The sequence below is a fragment of the Hyla sarda genome, chromosome 3 (assembly GCF_029499605.1).
Source record: "Hyla sarda isolate aHylSar1 chromosome 3, aHylSar1.hap1, whole genome shotgun sequence".
NCBI lineage: Eukaryota > Metazoa > Chordata > Amphibia > Anura > Hylidae > Hyla > Hyla sarda.
Window position 1 is genome coordinate 172385848 of NC_079191.1, and position 20138 is coordinate 172405985.

The 20138-nt window shown below is 43.6% G+C and overlaps 1 protein-coding gene across 1 annotated transcript in view; it reads right to left on the bottom strand.

The window, feature by feature from the left end:
• LOC130361878 (receptor-type tyrosine-protein phosphatase beta-like) overlaps positions 1-20138 on the bottom strand; it is a 150638-nt gene that overhangs the window by 72061 nt on the left and 58439 nt on the right. Inside the window, exons 4-6 of the mRNA XM_056565503.1 lie at positions 6642-6896; positions 5843-6100; positions 4947-5204 (exon numbers count right to left, since the gene is read on the bottom strand). Of these exons, the coding sequence (XP_056421478.1) occupies positions 4947-5204; positions 5843-6100; positions 6642-6896 (771 nt within the window). The remainder of the gene's footprint in view (positions 1-4946; positions 5205-5842; positions 6101-6641; positions 6897-20138) is intronic.

The window sequence follows — 20138 nt, forward strand, 5'->3', positions numbered from 1 at the left end:
TTGAGCCACTGATTCCTGGGTTTGTTGACCGCCCAGGAATCCAAATTGACCCTACAGTCCTGACTGAAATGTACTTCTTTTTAAAGTTTTTTTTCAGTGAGAACTTTGTGAATTTGATGGTGACTCAAACAAAATTTTCAGCCCAGCACCCCAATGCTTTTCTGGCTTGGCCCCATAGATGGACCCCCATCAATGCAGCTGAGATGAGGACATATTGGGGCCTCGTCCTCTTCGGCTAAGCGCCTTCATGGCTGCCCTTGTGCCGGTCACAGAAAAATACTGTGACTCTATTCTGTCACTTAAGTGTCATAAGTTGTCCCGAAAGTCTCATGTGAACCTTCGGCAAAACCCCTCGATGTGAGGCCCTCATAATGCCTAAGGCTGTCAATCATCTCTGTGCATATCTCTAATTAAGGCCTCAAATATAAGTAGAACTCTCTCACTCCTGAGCCTTGTTGTGCACCTGCAGAACATCTTACGTCCACATATGGGATATTTCCATAGTCAGGAGTAATTGTGTTACACATTTTGGGGGGATTTTTCTTTTATCTCTTGTGCAAAGGAAAAATTTAGGGCTACAACAATAGTGTAAAAAAATTTGATTTGTACTTTTCACCTCCACTTTGCTCCTATTCCTGTGAAACACAAAAGGTTAACAAACTTTCTGAATGTAATTTTCACTACGTTGAAGGGCGCAGTGCATATAATGGAGTCATTTATGGGGAATTTCTAACATTAAAGGGGTAATCCGCCCCTAGACATCTTATCCCCTATCCAAAGGATAGGGGATAAGATGTCAGATCGCCGCGGTCCCGCTGCTGGGGATCCCGGGGATCCCTGCTGCAGCACCCCGCTATCATTACTGCACAGAGCGAGTTCGCTCTGTGCGTAATGACGGGCGATACAGGGGACGGAGCAGCGTGACTTCATGGCTCCGCCCCTCGTGACATCACGGCCCGTCCCCTTAATGCAAGTCTATGGCAGGGGGCGTGACGTGCGCCGCGCCCCCTCCCCTAGACTTGTATTGAAAGGGGTGGGTCGTGACGTCACGAGGGGCGGAGCCGTGACGTAACGATGCTCCGGCCCCTGTATTGCGCGTCATTACGTGCAGAGCGAACTCGCTCTGTGCTGTAATGATAGCGCAGTGCCGCAGCGGGGATCCCGGGGCTCCCCAGCAGCGGGACCGCGGTGATCTGACATCTTATCCCCTGTCCTTTGGATAGGGGATAAGATGTCTAGGGGCGGAGTGCCCCTTTAAAGCCCCTCAGATCCACAGAAATGTAAAATTTTTGTGAAAAATTGGAAAATTGCTACTAAACTTTGAAGCCCTCTAATGTCTTCAAAAGCTAAACACTTTATGAATCTTAAGTAGACATATTGTATATGTGAATCATTTATTTGGTATGACCATTTTTCAGAGAAGCTGAGCACCTCAAATTTAGAAAAAGGCAAATTTTTCAATTTTTCATGAAATACTGGAAATTTTCAAAAAAGAAATTATGCAAGTATCAATGAAACTTTACATGCTTATTATATGGGATAGGGAGATTGAGGCTTTTAACGATTTTGTCAGCTATCTCAGCTTGAATGATTGGGGCATTTAGATCTGATTTAAGAGTCATGTGGGGACCATATAGTCACTAGTATTTTAAATCAGTAGACTGTAATAATATTTTAAATTTAAGTGCACATCATAAAACCTGGAGATTTTTTTTTCCTTTTAGTCAGTTCCATCACCTTAGGAGGAATTGCAAGTTCACTATGGATTACGAACAACAGAGTAAAGTGATGGTAAAGCGTTTCAAGGGGGGAAAAAATACCCACTTGAATTGATAACTGCGGCTCAGAAAAAAGCTGGTAAAATGTCACAAGTTGAGTGTATACAACCTAACGTTCTACACGAATGTACTCCTAATGATTTTAATTGTAGTTTTATTACTAATATTGTTCCTTCTTTTAGAATTATCCAAGACATACTCACCAGATATTGGCCCATATTACAAAATGATCCTTTCTTAGGTAAGGGTCTGCTTACTAGGCCCAGAACAATTTACCGTAAAGCAAAAATATTAAACGCATAATAGCTCCTAGTCACCAAAAATGGAAGTAACCAAGTTCAATGAACTCCTCAGAAATATGCGGCTCATACAAATGCAATACAGCAAGATGTAATTGTTGTGATATTTTAAACAATGTCAAAAAATCATTTTCTAGTGTTGTGGCAGGAGAGGTGTTTCACATCAAGCACTTTATTAATTGTGAGACATCCTATGTAATTTATCTGTTAGAGTGTGCATGCCACTAACAATATGTCGGACGTACCTCTCTGAGTTTGAGGACTAGAGTAAATAATCACCTCTACAATGTCTCCAGAGGGTACGAGCTACATAGGGTCTCAAGACATGCAGCTCTTTACCATAATTGTTATTTTTCTACATTTTCCATTACACACTTTTCCACTACAGACCTTGCGCAAGAAGAAAATTTTGGGATTTTTAAATTGAATTCCCTGGCCCCTAGGGTTCCAAATTAGACAATAGGGAGCAATTTTTTATTTTCCCAGTCTCATTAGTGGATATAGTTTCTATTATCACATCTTATGTATTTTTTTTATCATGTGACATTATTTATTTATTTATCTATTTATTGCAATTGTGAATAGGTATATTAATAGTGAATATTCTTACTTTGCACATATTTCATTATTGAAACAACTACACAATCTATAGCTTTTTTAGTAAAGAGACGTTCCCTCAAATATATAGAGCCACTTTTGCACAGTCCTTTATACCTAGGTTTTCATCATATATTTCCCTTTTATTTTGCCCCTAGAATCTATTTGCCCATAGAATCTTATACCGGTATCGATATAGGCATTGTCTCATAATTATTATTCACACTGTTGAAGTGCTATAAGCAATATTTATAGTTACCCACAACATATAGATATTCCCAGTGCTTATTTACATTTGCATCTCTTACTTCAGGGTGCCGTAATGACAGCCTGGGATTTCTTAGTTTGGCCTGCGGTTCACACCTATGGTTGTGCGTTCCATCTGACGCAGGAGGTGATGTGACTCCACGGTTCATTGCGGATGTCACTTCTGACCTCCCCGCTCTGAGCCCGCGACACAGTGTTAATGCTGGCGGCAGGAGCGATATTGGAGATTACTACATATGGTGAGTTATGATGATTTGTTTTTAATAATAACCTCTAACTGTTTACATTTTTATTAGTGATTAGGTAATTGTTGTAATTGGTAGGTGTCGTTAATTAACTTTGTGAGTATGTACTGCAGTTTCCTTATGCATTTGCATGTGTGTGGGAATTGTCGGTTGTAAGCACATTCTCAATCCTGAGATCTGAGAAAGGAGGGTATTCCTTCCGATAATGAGTTTATATATTGGACTTAATAAACCGATATTGTTTTTGAAAGATTACTGGTTTACTGTTTGCGCTCCTTGAGTCACTATTTTTTAGTTTTTCCTTTAAGCACATTACTTAGACCCCCCCCCCTCCCCTGTTGATCAGTAAAGGGTATTTGAAGTGACTCGCTGCTGCATAGTATCCAGCATTCAATATTTTTCTTCTCCTTGAAGAGGGATTGATGTGCTATTCATGGAGTTGTGGCTACACCCCAACCCACCCAGGTGAACGGCTGTATTGCTAACTGATGTTTTCTATCATCGTTTGTGACGTTATTACCAGATGTGGCGCTCCGCCTCTGTGTTTTTTTATTTTTTGTCTATGCCCCATCATTCTTGCTTTTACGTCACTGCACATTCCTATATACTGTACCCTTCATTTCTCAAAGTAATATTATTATAACAGGTGATCACTGCCACCAGATGTGTCTTTCCAGCAAGTCCTCTACTTCTCCTTCCATTAGTTCCTCCACAAATCACACATTTCTGTAGCTACCTCTCCAACCCATACCTCTGACAAATGAAACAGTAATTTTGATGCTCAAGATCACTGCATCCAGGTCCACTGGTAATTTATATGGAACAGGAAGTGGTTTAATAGTGTTATGGGACCTCTATCCTGTCTGCTTAGAATTCCAGAAAGAGAGAAACAACGGTAGAGATAAATAAAAGTGTTTGTGCCAGGGTTTTGGAACAGTTTGCATAAAAAACTGGTGCACATTATTACAAAGATACATTTTTTTAAATTACAGAAAAGGAATAGAGATTTGTGTCATGCTTTGTTTTTATTTTCATTTAGCCTTATTTTCTGCCTTTTTTTCAACATTATTCTGTTCACCTACAGTTTTCTTCAGGATAAGCTGACGTGTGTATACATAAGGAAGAGCGCTATTTCTGGCCATAATATACATTGAAAATGGTATTTTTCAGCAGATTTCTGCTCTGCAGGTTTCATCTCTAATTTGCAGTTCTACTAGAGCTGGTGGGGAGAGCTCCCTCACCCCTCCATAGATTTGTATTACTTGTCTTGCAGACATAGGACACAGCTGAGCTGATTTTCAGAGTGTCACAGGAGAGGGGAGAGGGTAAAAGTTTGACACCAGGAGAAAGAAGCTTTTTTGTTGATATGTTGCAAATTTTTTTATATTCGCTTTTACTACTGATCTATACAAACTTTGTTAAAATGTGCCTATTAAAACATACATAATATACTAATGATATAAAACATTGTATTTATGGCTATGGAATAAACTATTAAATAAAGCAGACCATAAAATCAGTGGCTTCCAATAATTCTATAGAGATTGAAATTAATGGGGAAGATTAATGAAAAGCAGTGTAGAGGAAAAGTGGTGTAGTTGTCCATAGCAATCAGATTGCTTCTTTCAGTTTTCAGATGCCCTTTTTCAAAATAAAGGAATCAGTCTGATTGGTTGCTATGGGCAACTGCACCACTCTTCCTCTACAAAGGTTTTGATAAATTTCCAGAAATATACTTTAATAATTCGCTTTCTACTCACTTGCATAAACTGATATGCTGTTACTTTCACCCTTTATTTTATTATCATCAGTAAGAGCAGAGATCATGAAAGTGTAAAAGTTCCCAGAAATCAGATTTTCTATGGTGACTGAGGTTGAAGTAACATTCATATTTAATGTAGAATTCTCCAGGACTTCAATCATATAAGAACTTGTATATCCTTCTGGTGGCAGCCAGCTGAGAGACACTGATGTAGTGGTGACAGTCACTATGGTCAAAATCTTCACTAAGTCAGGCACTAAAAAAAATTAAAAAAAAAAGGAAGAGGAAATATCAAAACAAAGTTGTACTAGTTACAATGAACTTAGTTTATAGGGCAGGTGAAAGACACAGGTCCATATTCCAGGACGGAATATATCTCTTCTCCTTATCCCTAGTATGGGGCATTTGTCATCCACCCAGGGGCGGACTGACCGGTCAGTTCATTCGGACGTGGTTCTAGGGCCCGGCCGGGTAAAGGGCCCGCCACTGCTACAGGGGATCCAGGACAGTCGTCCCAGATTCTCAAGCAGATGATCTGAGCTTTCCACTGTAGGCGTGGCTCACAAGCATACAGCTGAAAAGCTTTCTCTCTATGTGTGTCCATCTGCAGTCTACACTGAGAGGAGACGTGCGCTCAGCCTATCACCGGCCAAGGCAGGACATCACTGCAGCTGGCGATACGCTGATGACAGTGTGTTAATCTGTGCAGATGAAAACAGGAAGAAGACCGAGAGCTGAGGACCAAAGAACTATATAGGCGCAATGGGGGAGCAACGGAAGGTGAGTTAAAGTTTGTTATTTTACTTTTTGCAGTACAGGCTCATTGGGATCATAAAAAAACACTACACTACTCCAATAAAATTGGAGCTGCATTCTATTACAGTATAGACCTACTTGTATTTGCAGTGATATTGTAGCCATCCCCTTTTACAGCATTTTGTCCAGCCAGAGCAAAAACCCTGAATGTGTAATATTTTCCTGGGGTCAGATTTTCTATGGTGACTAAATTAGTAGTGACATTTGTATTGATTGTAGCATTATCCAGGACTTCTATTATATAGGAACTTGCATATCCTTCTGGTGGCAGCCAGCTGAGACACACTGAGGTAGCGGTGGTATTCACTATGGTCAGATTCTTTACTATGTCAGGCCCTAAGAGAAAAATAGACACAGATTTTATTGTGTATACCTTGTTTAGTGAATAGCTAATTAATCCATAATTTGGACACATAAATGAGCATGTAATATGTGATTAAGTGATAATCTATTAACCATTAATGTTTCAGTTCAGTTGCCACATAGAATAAAGAGGGCCTCATAACACTGATCTAAATGGGCCAAAATTATGGTATTCGGTTTTGACACTTACAAGTAGAGCCTGCTACCTCTCCATACTCTTACTATGACCCATGGGCATATGCAAAAAAAAGTGGCTGGCAACCATGGTTTAAAGAGCATGGATTATTCAAAAAATTGTGTCCCCGCAAAAAAAGGGCACAAAAAACCCTGCTTGCTCCTCCCCCCCCTCTTTTTAGACACAAAAATCAGTCTAAAGACAATGATAAATGTTGGCCTATACATTTTCGTCACTTCTTCAATAATCATTCTGTTCTACAACTAAAGATTTTACATCACAAAACCGTATTTGCAACAAATGCCCAAAATACGTAAATGTGCTGGCCTCTATACTCACTGGTTGTAGCTCTCAATACTGTAGGATCTCCAAATACATCTGTTCCAGTCACTGTCCTAATGGTAACTGTATATTGGTTTCCAGGTGTCAGACCAGTGACTGCCAGTGACTGGGATATTGTTGTGTCATTCATGTTCACATCTCCTGTCACTTCAATGAAATACTGGCTGTAATTGCTTTCAGGAGGGAACCAGCTTAGATTCATTGAGTTGATGGACACATCGCTAACCTGGACATTCCTCACAATACCTGGACCTGTGGTTAGGATAAGAAATAACATTCTTCAAAAAAATTTCCTGCTACATAAATATACTGTCTACAGATTTACAATGAGTTTACTCATTTAACCCCTTAAGGACCAAGCCCATTTTGACCTCGAGGACAAGGCCAATTTTATTTTATGATGGCTTGTTTTTTGCATGACCAATTGTACTTTGTAATGACATCACTCATTTTACCATAAAATGTACAGCAAACCCAAAAAAATTTTTTTGTAAGTGAGGAAATTTAAATAAAACAAAATTTTTACTAATTTTGGAGGGTTTAGTTTTCACACCGTACACTTTATGGTAAAAATTACATGTTTTCTGTTGGTCAATACGATTAAAATGATACCCATGATTACATACTTTTCGTATTATTTTACCGCTTTAAAAAATATCTCAAACTTGTTAATGAAATTAGTATGCTTAAAATCCCTCTATTATGACAACCTATAACTTTTTGAGGGCTCATTTTTTTGCGCCATGATCTGTACTTTTTATTAATTCCACATTTGCATGTATAAAACTTTTCATCCTTTTTTATAAAAAAAAAAATTGGAATATGATGTGACAAAAAAGCAGAAAATTTTGACTTTTTCTTTTTACCTTTGGGATCATCAACATATGGGATCCCAAAGGTATATGGGATCATCAACATTATAATTTGATAGATCGGAAATTTATGCACACAGAGATACCAAATATGTTTATTCATTTTTTTTTATGCTTTTGGGGGTAAAATGGGAAAAAGGGGAGATTTACATTTTTATTTGGGGAGGGGATTTTTTAAATCTTTTTTAAAACATTTTTTTACCTTTTTAATACTTTTTATGCCCCCATAGGGGACAATTTATAGCAATATTTAGATTGCTAATACTGTTCAGTGCATAGGGTATAGCACTGATCAGTGTTATCGGTGATTTTCTGCTCTGGTCTGCTCAATCTCAGACCAGAGCAGAAGACCCCAAGAGACGAACAGAGGCCGGTGAGGGGACCTCCGTCTGCCATTTTAGATGATTGGATCCCCACGGCAGCACCGCGGGCGATCCTATCATCCATTTATGCGTTTATCCATTTATTAATTATGCACATTGCCACAGATGCCATGATCTGTATTGATCACAGCATCTGAGGGTTTAATGGCCCGTCTGTGCAATGACAGACTTTCAGCTGTCTGTCTGCTGTCTGTTTCAGAAACACCAAGTACTATCAAATCTTTAACATTAGTCATAAAATAATGTTTATTTCTATAGAACCGATATATTCCTCACCATTTTTAAATACAAAAGAGAATATTCAAACCTAAAATCAAATTTTTTGTGTAGACTGCCAGATTTGTTGAAAAAGTGGTGCAGAACACAATGTGAATGGTGAACAATTGAACGCTGTTGCACCATATTTTCGCCGATATCTGGAGGAGAATTCCACTGAGAAAATCTGTAGTGTGAATGGGCCCTTACAGTAATTGACATGACGCTGAATAAGAAGAATTTCGTCTGTTTCCACAGAAAAGAGGGAAATCTGGAGATGCTCCGAGATTTATATAATGAGGCTAGGTTTCCCCACAGGTTTTTTTTCCTGGTGTTTCTTTTGGAAAACTGCCACTGCAGTTTTTGAGCCAAAGTCAGAAGTATATTTAGAAAGAATGGGAAATATAAAGGAAAGACTTACACTTCTCCTTCCTACTGGATCCAATTCTGACTTTAAAGGGGTATTCCGGTGGAATCAACTGGTGCCAGAAAGTTAAACAGATTTGCAAATTACTTCTATTAAAAAAATCTTTACCTTTCCAGTACTTTTTAGCAGCTGTATGCTACAGAGGAAAATTGCTCTGCTGACACCCGATGCCCCTATCAAGAACTGTCCAGAGCAGGAGAAAATCCCCATTGCAAACCTATGCTGCTCTGTACAGTTCCGGACATGGACAGAGGTGTCAGCAGAGAGCACTGTGGACACGACAAAAATAAATTAAAAAAGAAAATAATTTCCTCTGTAGCATACAGCTGCTAAAAAGTACTGGAAGGGTAAAGATTTTTAAGCTATTTAACTTTCTGGCACCAGTTGATTAAAAAAAAAGTTTTCCACTGGAAAAGCCCTTTAACTCAAAAACTGCAATGGCAGTTTCCCCCCCAAAAAACGCCAGAAAAAATAAAACTCTGTGAAAACTTGCCTAAAGGAGAGGTTTGAGATGAAACATAACCCCTAGACGATAGGCTGAATGGAAATCTTTAGGCTGGGTTCACACATAGTATTTTGGTCAGGAATCAGGAGTGAGACCAAAATACATAAGAAAAAAATCTTTCCATTCAGTTGTGGACTGACAACTCAAGGTGCCCTTGGGCAATAGAGGAGCATGGTGGCCGCCGCTTCCCCATGTGTAAGTCAAAAATATAAAGATGCCCAGCTGACATACTATAATTAGTCAATTAATTTATTTATCTATTTAATTTTTGTAAATAAATAAAGAAAATGTAGAAAAAAAAATACTGATCCTACATATGAATTTATAATATTAACTGGCTGCCACATATATATTTGTCGTGTCCCGGCAACGTATTTCATACTGTGCCTTGGTGTGGGGGGGTCCCCAAAGTCAGAGTCCCTAGGAATGTGGGGTTCCGCTTCCCTAGTTAGCCCCTAGTCACCCCTTAGTAAGTTAATATTTATAAATATTGTCATTGTAAATATGTATATTTCATTACTTACTTGTTTGGTGTTGCAGGACCTTAGGTCATGTGACTCGTTACTCAGAACTCTATGGTATGTTGAAGGACCTTAGGTGGTTCTTAAGTCACGTGTTCACCCATAATGCCGTGTAACAGTGAGTGACAGTTGTTATGGACCAATCCAAAATGGCTCAGCCCCTGCCCATATAAGGAAGCTGCAGCCATTAATCTCTCTCTTGTTCCTGCGCTGCCAAGCAAGCAGCATCTCTTGGGTTGCTGACTCTGAATGAGGTAGGACCTCCGCAACTTTCAAGTACGTGTACTAGGCCAAAGCCTTGCGGCCTCGGCTATACTACAGCGGTTATATATCTATAATTCCCCGCTACTCTCCGCAAGACCACTGGACCTAAACGCACCCCTAAATCTAGCGGATCTATGCAACAGAATCTTCCTAAAGCTAAACTGAGCTTATCTGATCCAAACCAACTGTCAATCGCTGCTCAACTACAAATAGACTTTGTTATCTGGACTGTTATTGCTATTGCCTGTTACAGAAAATCTTCAGTAAAAGTTCATGCAAGTTTTCAGCTAAACAGTGGTTGTGGACAATCCATTTATTACGCATTCACCTATCGCTCTTGGGAAGGGTGGCGATAGGCCCAGAACCATTACAGTATTTAACCCTCACCCTGGCGTCACGAGTGACAAGGGTTAACAGTGCCCTTTATTATCCAGAACAGCAGCACCCCAACTACCCTACATACCCCCGAGGCATACCACAAAGCCTTTTTGGCGTCACGAACAGGATTCGGGTGTGTGCCTGCTGCTGTTGCCACTAGTGAAATTGTACTCCCCCCCAATATAACGGACTTTATTCATGTGCTGTAAACCACATTATTGTGTACAAGAGCGGCGCGCGTGGTGCGCAATACAAGGGGGGAGTAAGGGAGGCGAAGATTTATTCGCAGCAAGAATGTGCAAACTGCGAAATGAATACATGCTACGATCCTCTGGTCCGGTCAGCACAGGAAGAGTTAACCTGCTGCCGGAGAAGCGTGCGAAAAAGTCCCGCGCTGTGCCACGTCCCACCCCTGGGCGTGGCTGTCAAGTTGCTGTGTCGCAGCCGAAAGGGAACTTAGAGACAGAGGAGTTGCTTCTGGGAGGACCCGAAGTCGGGGCTGCACCGATGATGTTCTTACTGCTGGCAGCCATTTTGGGGAAGCCCAGTATAAAGGACACCCTGCACAGCGATCTCTTCAGTCTGCACAAGGAGCCAGAGAGTAAAGACATGGAGGAGAGCAGCGTTCCACGTGGTGAGAACATCAAAATGGCAACGGAAAGTTGTGGCGGTCGCAGCCCAACTGTTCCAGGATATTGCCGACCGTTTGCAGCGCTTGTCATTGGGCGAAGAGGGGGCCTGCAATCTTCCCCCACTGCCCGATGATGATGATGACTGGCCGGATACACCTCCAGGAGACTGCGCGGGGACACCTGGAGTAGCATCGCCGGTGAGATTGTCCCCTCACCACAGGACCTGGGGCTCGTGGGCCGAGATCCCATCGGAGGAGTCTGCAGTGAGTACCCCGCCAGAGGCGGCCTTTTCTTCCTCCTCCAGCCCTGAGCCTGAAATACCCCTGTCCAGCTTGCCGAGTGCACGACCGCGCTCACCAGATTTGCCCCAGTGGATTTTTGGGGACAAGCTGGAACTCATCGAGTATATGCACGCGGTTCTACAACCTATACCTGGGAAGCCACTCCCACCAATCCCAACTGCACAAAGAGAAAGGGCCCATCAGGAAGCCGAGCTGGCTGAGTTGATGGACAAATTAAAGGCCCGACTCAGAGAACTGTACGCCCCTAAGCATGTGCATTTGCTTCCTGAGGAGAGAATTCGTTATCAGGAGAATACTAAAGAAATGAAAGCACTGTTCATCCGCAAGTGGGATCATCCCCGAGAAGGGGAGGAGCCTTTAGAACGACGAAGAGCAACTGTGGCCAAGTTCGACAAGGTCAGAGGTTATGGGATACTCCTAGATTACCATATAGGGCAAACCATCCTCGTAAACCGACGAGCAGTACAGAGGCCATATCTTCATAAAAAGTTCTACTCTCTGGAGGTGGGTGAGATAGTGGAGGACACCCACGTCCAGGGCCTGCGTGGAGAATGGGCTGCTGCGGTCACCAGACCAACAGCCCCAACACAGCTTCCCTTCAAATACTTTCCGTCTACAGATTGGGAATCGGATCCCTTCAACCTGAGGCTGAAATGGTCTGCTCCTGATGCCTCCACCACCGTACTCAAGGAGGAGGAGCCTCCCCAACCACAGTCATCTTCTTCGTACAGCAAAGTGCCAAGGCCTGCTCAGGACCAAGAAAGTAGGCCCAAATTGCGGGCACCAAAGACCGTACCTAGACCCTCTCAGAGCAATGAGAGTTTGTCTGTTTCCAGGGTACCAACATATGTACCAAGGCCCTCTCGGAGCAATGAGACTTTGCCTGCTTCCAAGGTACCAATGAAAGTGCTTTGGCCCACTCCTGGTATGGAGATGGGGCTAAAACCTTATGCACCAACCTTGATCCCGACCAGTAAACCACTGGTCACTTTGAATCCCACTGTTACCCATTCTACTCTCACCAATGTGGTGTGGGTGAGTTATATTAACTCCCAGCCAGCCCCTGATGTTGGAAGGGCTAGGGGTCTACAAGATGAACAAGAAGAGTTCGGAAAAATGTCTTCTGAAGGACTGTAAAGTAATGATTGTTGCTTTTCTTTGCCAACCACTTTTGTTTTCCAGTAACCAAGTTCAAGAGATTGTGCCTAGCAGGACTATACTAAGATTATTACAGTTCCAAGTTCAGCAACGTAACCATTAAACTTGTGCCTGACCATTAGGTCGAGAGACTCCTAGCCAGTAGGAGATTCGTAAGTTCTGTGCCCGGCTGATTGTGGTAAGGCCGTGTTTACCAATGGACTCCTAGTGTAGGTGGACTGTAGATCCTTACACTCTCGTTCTGTGTATATTCATAAGACTTTCTTGCTAAAAATTGCACTTATCAGGTGTATGCGCCTGAACCTTGTTGGAGAGTTAATAAATGTGTAAACTTGTATAATAAAAATGTATACTTTTTTTTATTTTTTGTACACAGAAAAAAATAGCTTTGTGTCTGTGTACATAAAAAGTAAGTAAGTGTTGTACACAAAAAAATGTCTGCTAGATGCACGTGTACACTAAAAACAAAAAAACGTGAATAATTCTTGTATACATGTACATACAAATGTATAAAAATACTAAACAAAAAGGTGTTTTAGCAGTTGCTAAATAGGTGACTCTCCCGACTCCTCCGAGAGTAGCATTTACAGTCGCCAATCGCTAGCATCTGTCACAAAATAAACTACCCTTAAGATATCAAGACTAACTTCTAAGCAGTACTTGCACACATAGGGGGAGATTTATCAAGACCTGTGCAGAGAACAAGTTGTCCAGTGGCCCATAGCAACCAATCAGATCACTTCTTTCATTTAGCAGAGGCCTTGTTAAAAATGAAAGAAGCGATCTGATTGGTTGCTATGGGCAATTGGACAACTTTTTCTCTGCACAGGTCTTGATAAATCTCCCCCATAGTACCTTAAATAGCTCACTTAAATGTACCACCTCAGTCTTTACAGTACACCAAATAAAATATGTCTCACACTCAAGAAACACTTTAGGAATTGTAGCCTATTGATATTCAATTCCTGCCACTGTTAGGTACACAAATCTTTCTTCTCTTTATTACATGTGTGAGATGCTCTACCTGGCCAGTAGGTGCTCTTGTGAGCTAAAAATTATACACATATTTCTAAAGGTAACCTAGGTAAGGTTAGACTGTTGTGTTCTAGGGGTAAGTAGCGTGTAGCCGATAGACGCTAGCAGCTAAACTTATTGGTAGATAGTTTCAGGCAAGCCAATATAATTATTATGTACTAACAGGTGACTCATCGTGGCAAAACAAAAGAAAATGTGGTGAGATTTCAAAAATGTTTAGTCAGCTTGAAGCAAAATGTATAGAGAGCTTCATAAATGTCTAGTTAGCCTCATAAATGTATAGAGAGCTATAAAAATGTCTAAGGAGCTAGAAACTAAATGTTAGATAGCTTCATAATGTCTAGTAAGCCTCACAAATGTCTAGTGAGCTTCATAATGTCTAGATATCTACTTAATGTCTATATAGCTTCATAATATCTAGATAGCTTCATAATGTCTAGTAAGCTTCATAGTTGTATAGTAAGGATACTAGTCAGACTAAAAGAAAATTTTGTTAGAATGTATTTTGGTCAATAATTTCGTCCTTGTCCTAGTCCCTCTGCCTTAGGGGACAGGCATCGGGGGTCGACTTGTTTTTAGTAAGGGGTTTGTGGTGTCCCGTCACCGTATTTCATACTGTGCATAGGTGTGGGGGGTCCCCAAAGTCAGAGTTCCTATGACTGTGGGGTTCCGCTTCCCTAGTTAGCCCCTTGTCACCCCTTAGTAAGTTAATATTTATAAATATTGTCATTGTAAATATGTATATTTCTTTACTTACTTGTTTGGTGTCTCAGGACCTTAGGTCATGTGACCCGTTACTCAGAACTCTGTGGTATGTTGAAGGACCTTAGGTGGTTCTTAAGTCACCCATAATGCCGTGTAACGGTGAGTGACAGTTGTTATGGACCAATCCAAAACGGCTCAGCCCCTGCCCATATAAGGGAGCTGCAGCCATTAATCTTTCTCTTGTTCCTGCGCTGCCAAGCAAGCAGCATCTCTTGGGTTGCTGACTCTGAACGAGGTAGGACCTCCCCAACTTTCAAGTACGTTTACTAGGCCAAAGCCTTGCGGCCTCGGCTATACTACAGCGGTTATATATCTACAATTCTCCGCTACTCTCCGCAAGACCACTGGACCTAAACGTGACCCTAAATCCAGCGGATCTATGCAGCAGAATCTTCCTAAAGCTAAACTGAGCTTATCTGATCCCAACCAACTGCCAATCGCTCCTCAACTACATATAGACTTTGTTATCTGGACTGTTATTGCTATTGCCTGTTACAGAAAATCTTCAGTAAAAGTTCCTGCAAGTTTTCAGTTAAACAGTGGTTGTGGACAATCCATTTATTACGCATTCACCTATCACTCTTGGGAAGGGTGGCGATAGGCCCAGCACCAATACAGTATTTAACCCCCACCCTGGCATCACGAGTGACAAGGGTTAACAGCGCTCTTTATTATCCAGAACAGCAACACCCAACTACCCTACATACCCCCGAGGCATACCACATATTTATGCTATATACTGATCCTACATATTAATTAATTCTATATTCTGACCCCACATATGAATTTATACTATATACCTACTCCACATACAAAATTATACTATATTCTGACCCTACATATAAATGTATTCTATATTTTGAGCTCACATATGAATTTGTTCTATATACTTACCCCACATATGAATTGATACAGTAGCGCACATATGAGGGGTTACAGCAGGGCACACATGGGGGGTTATAGCAGGGATTATATGTGAGATTTACAGCAGGAAACATATGGGGGGTTATGGCAGGGCACATATGTGGGAGTAACAGAAGGACACATATGGGGTTACAGCAGGGAACATATGTGGGGGTTATGGCAGGGCACATATGTGGGAGTAATAGCAGGACACATATGGGGTTACAGCAGGACACACGAGGGGGCTATAGCAGGGCTCAAGGGCAAATGAACACCCTTCCTTACGTGTGTACACTCACCCATGAGGTAGCGTACCTGCTGCAGTGAGACAGGACTCCCTCTTCTCTGCTTCGTGTCACACGAGGAGTTGCTCCTTTCCTCTACACACAGCTCCTTGTGAAACAAGGCTCAGCCAGGAGCAGCTGCTGGTCTCTGCATCTTTTGGGTCCAGGTTTAGGGGGGATATACAGTACAGACCAAAAGTTTGGACACACCTTCTCAAGATTTAGAAATAGGGGTTATCCTGATTATGTGCTTCGAAGGGCATACAAACATGCATTAATGACCCCACGTGAGACACTCTTGAGACCAAGCACTAAGGAAGTCACGGAAAATCAGTTACGGATAATAGGTACCTTTGACAATGCAGCATCTGTAGTTCGGGAATCCTTGATGAAACATTGGAATGTTTTAAAGCTAGACAAGGATTTGGGAGAGGTTGTAGGTGAGAGACCCATGATTACTTACCGTAAAGGGCAAAGTATAGGAGACACAGTGGTGAGGAGCCACTTGGCTCCAATGAGGAGAGGGGTCAATATGTGGCTAGATGGATATGCACAACCTTTGGGCTGCTATAAATGTGGCCATTGTAAGGCTTGTGCATATATGCTTAAGACAAAGGAGGTTACGAGTGATGTGTACGGTGGCAACCTGAAGATAATGCAATTCATTAATTGTAGCTCGAGAGCCGTGATTTATTTGGCCCAGTGTCCATGCCCGAGCTATTATGTGGGCAAGACTCTACGAGAACTGCGTAGACGGGTTCTTGAACATGTTGGTGACATCCGTAATAACAGGGATACGCCCTTGGCCAAACATATGCGGGAACATCATGTTAATGACATGTATAGTGTCAGATTTATGGGTATTGAACATATACGCAGCTCTCCAAGAGGAGGGGATTTGGACCGTCTGTTACTCCAAAAAGAGTGCAAATGGATCCATAAGTTAAAAACGTATACCCCCCCACGGCTTAAATGAGCAGCTCAATTTCTCATGTTTTTTGTAAAGATGTACTGGGTGGAGTTTTTATTGGAGGATCTAGGTAGATAGGGGAGACCCTAGTGGGTCTTAGAGATAGACCTCCAATAGGTACTTAGGATTGTTAGGGTTTATAGGAGGTTCCAGAGCGGGGCCATCCATTAGGGGTGAAGCCGCATAGGCATAGGGCTGTGACATTAGGGCCAAGTAGGGTGGTTATCACACCTAGGGCCCAGCCTTTTTTTCCCCTCTCTCACCCGCACTCATACATCAGGGTACATTGTGTATTTACTACACCCAGTTGGCTTACTGTATAGCTTGCCGCACTCGTAATCTCATGCACGTTGCCCCTCCCCTATTGGAAGGTACAGGTGACTCCTGTTTTTTGACCCTGTCTAAATCAATAATTCATTAACTTAATGCAAAATTCATTTGGTTCTTACATAATGTGTGGTACCAAATATTTTGTTTCCAAATACCCGTATATGCATTGAGACTCCTCAGTGACAACCGAGGCAACTATCTTGTTCCATATTAGAAATACCAGGATAATTAACTTACTGACCTTTAATAAAATGCATGAACCTCCTGCATGGACCATAAAAAGTTAACACGTACGGCGTGTGCTGGTAACCTAGCACCGCCACAGGACGCATCGCCCAGGGAAGCAGGGCGGGCGCACCGGACGTGACGTATTGGATGTAATGTCAGACGCCGGCTTCCCCGGCAGCGCGCTGGGCTGGATATCAGCCGGACTCTTCGCCACTGCGAGAGTGCGCGCCACCGATATATTCTATTGAAGTCACAGAATAGTGAGTACACTCCATATGGAGTATTTTCTCCTTACAGGTGGAATTGACAACTGAATATTGAATAGGGCCATGTCTTTCTTTTTTACAGGGCAGCCAATTGGAGGTGTTGAGTGAGTAAACAACGTTATTGTTACGCCGAGCGCTCCGGGTCCCCGCTCCTCCCCGGAGCGCTCGCTACACTTCCCTCACTGCAGCGCCCCGGTCGGTTCCACGGACCCGGGGCGCTGCGTTACTACCTCCGGCCGGGATGCGATTCGCGATGCGGGTAGCGCCCGCTCGCGATGCGCACCCCGGCTCCCGTACCTTACTCGCTCCCCGTCAGTTCTGTCCCGGCGCGCGCGGCCCCGCTCCCTAGGGCGCGCGCGCGCCGGGTCTTTGCGATTTAAAGGGCCACTGCACCGCTGATTGGTGCAGTGGTTCCAATTAGTGTTTACACCTGTGCACTTCCCTATATCACCTCACTTCCCCTTCACTCCCTCGCCGGATCTTGTTGCCCTAGTGCCAGTGAAAGCGTTCCTTGTGTGTTCCTTGCCTGTGATTCCAGACCTTCTGCCGTTGCCCCTGACTACGATCCTTGCTGCCTGCCCCGACCTTCTGCTACGTCCGACCTTGCTTCTGTCTACTCCCTTGTACCGCGCCTATCTTCAGCAGCCAGAGAGGTTGAGCCGTTGCTAGGGGATACGACCTGGTCACTACCGCCGCAGCAAGACCATCCCGCTTTGCGGCGGGCTCTGGTGAAAACCAGTAGTGACTTAGAACCGATCCTCTAGCACGGTCCACGCCAATCCCTCTCTGGCACAGAGGATCCACTACCTGCCAGCCGGCATCGTGACAGTAGATCCGGCCATGGATCCCGCTGAAGTTCCTCTGCCAGTTGTCGCTGACCTCACCACGGTGGTCGCCCAGCAGTCACAACAGATTGCGCAACAAGGCCAACAGCTGTCTCAACTGACTGTTATGCTACAACAGTTACTACCACCGCTCCAGCAATCATCTCCTCCGCCAGCTCCTGTACCTCCTCCGCAGCGAGTGGCCGCTTCTGGAATACGACTATCCTTGCCGGATAAATTTGATGGGGACTCTAAGTTTTGCCGTGGCTTTCTTTCCCAATGTTCATTACACTTGGAGATGATGTCGGACCAGTTCCCCACTGAAAGGTCTAAGGTGGCTTTCGTAGTCAGCCTGCTGTCTGGAAAAGCCCTGGCTTGGGCCACACCGCTCTGGGACCGCAATGACCCCGTCACTGCCTCTGTACACTCCTTCTTCTCGGAAATTCGAAGTGTCTTTGAGGAACCTGCCCGAGCCTCTTCTGCTGAGACTGCCCTGTTGAACCTGGTCCAGGGTAATTCTTCCGTTGGCGAGTATGCCGTACAGTTCCGTACCCTTGCTTCAGAATTATCCTGGAATAATGAGGCACTCTGCGCGACCTTTAAAAAAGGCCTATCCAGCAACATTAAAGATGTTCTGGCCGCACGAGAAATCCCTGCTAACCTACATGAACTCATCCATCTTGCCACTCGCATTGACATGCGTTTTTCCGAACGGCGTCAGGAGCTCCGCCAGGATATGGACTCTGTTCGCACGAGGCGTTTCTTCTCCCCGGCTCCTCTCTCCTCTGGTCCCCTGCAATCTGTTCCTGTGCCTCCCGCCGTGGAGGCTATGCAGGTCGACCGGTCTCGCCTGACACCCCAAGAGAGGACACGACGCCGCATGGAGAATCTCTGCCTGTACTGTGCTAGTACCGAACACTTCCTGAAGGATTGTCCTATCCGTCCTCCCCGCCTGGAAAGACGTCCGCTGACTCCGCACAAAGGTGAGACAGTCCTTGATGTCTACTCTGCTTCTCCACGTCTTACTGTGCCTGTGCGGATGTCTGCCTCTGCCTTCTCCTTCTCTGCTGTGGCCTTCCTGGACTCTGGATCTGCAGGAAATTTCATCTTAGCCTCTCTAGTCAACAGGTTCAACATCCCGGTGACCAGTCTCGCCAGACCCCTCTACATCAATTGTGTAAACAATGAAAGATTGGACTGTACTATACGTTTCCGCACGGAGCCCCTTCTAATGTGCATCGGATCTCATCACGAGAGGATTGAACTGTTGGTCCTCCCCAATTGCACTTCTGAAATCCTTCTTGGACTTCCCTGGCTTCAACTCCATTCCCCAATCCTGGATTGGTCCACTGGGGAGATCAAGAGTTGGGGGCCCTCTTGTTCCAAGGACTGCTTAAAACCGGTTCCCAGTAAACCTTGCCGTGTCCCTGTGCTTCCTCATGTAACCGGTCTCCCTAAGGCCTATATGGACTTTGCGGACGTTTTTTGCAAAAAACAAGCTGAGACTCTACCTCCTCACAGGCCTTATGATTGTCCCATTGACCTCCTCCCGGGCACTACTCCACCCCGGGGCAGAATCTATCCTCTGTCCGTCCCAGAGACTCTTGCCATGTCTGAATACGTCCAAGAAAATTTAAAAAAGGGCTTTATCCGTAAATCCTCCTCTCCTGCCGGAGCCGGATTTTTCTTTGTGTCCAAAAAAGATGGCTCTCTACGTCCTTGCATTGACTACCGCGGTCTTAATAAAATCACGGTTAAGAACCGCTACCCCCTACCCCTCATCTCTGAACTCTTTGATCGTCTCCAAGGTGCCCATATTTTTACCAAACTGGACTTAAGAGGTGCTTATAATCTCATCCGCATCAGAGAGGGGGATGAATGGAAAACGGCATTTAACACCAGAGATGGACACTTTGAGTATCTGGTCATGCCCTTTGGTCTATGCAACGCCCCTGCCGTCTTCCAAGACTTTGTTAATGAAATTTTTCGTGATCTACTATACTCCTGTGTTGTTGTATATCTGGACGATATCCTGATTTTTTCTGCCAATCTTGAAGAACACCGCCAGCATGTCCGTATGGTTCTTCAGAGACTTCGTGATAATCAACTCTATGCCAAAATAGAGAAATGTCTGTTTGAATGCCAATCTCTTCCTTTTCTAGGATACTTGGTCTCTGGCCAGGGACTACAAA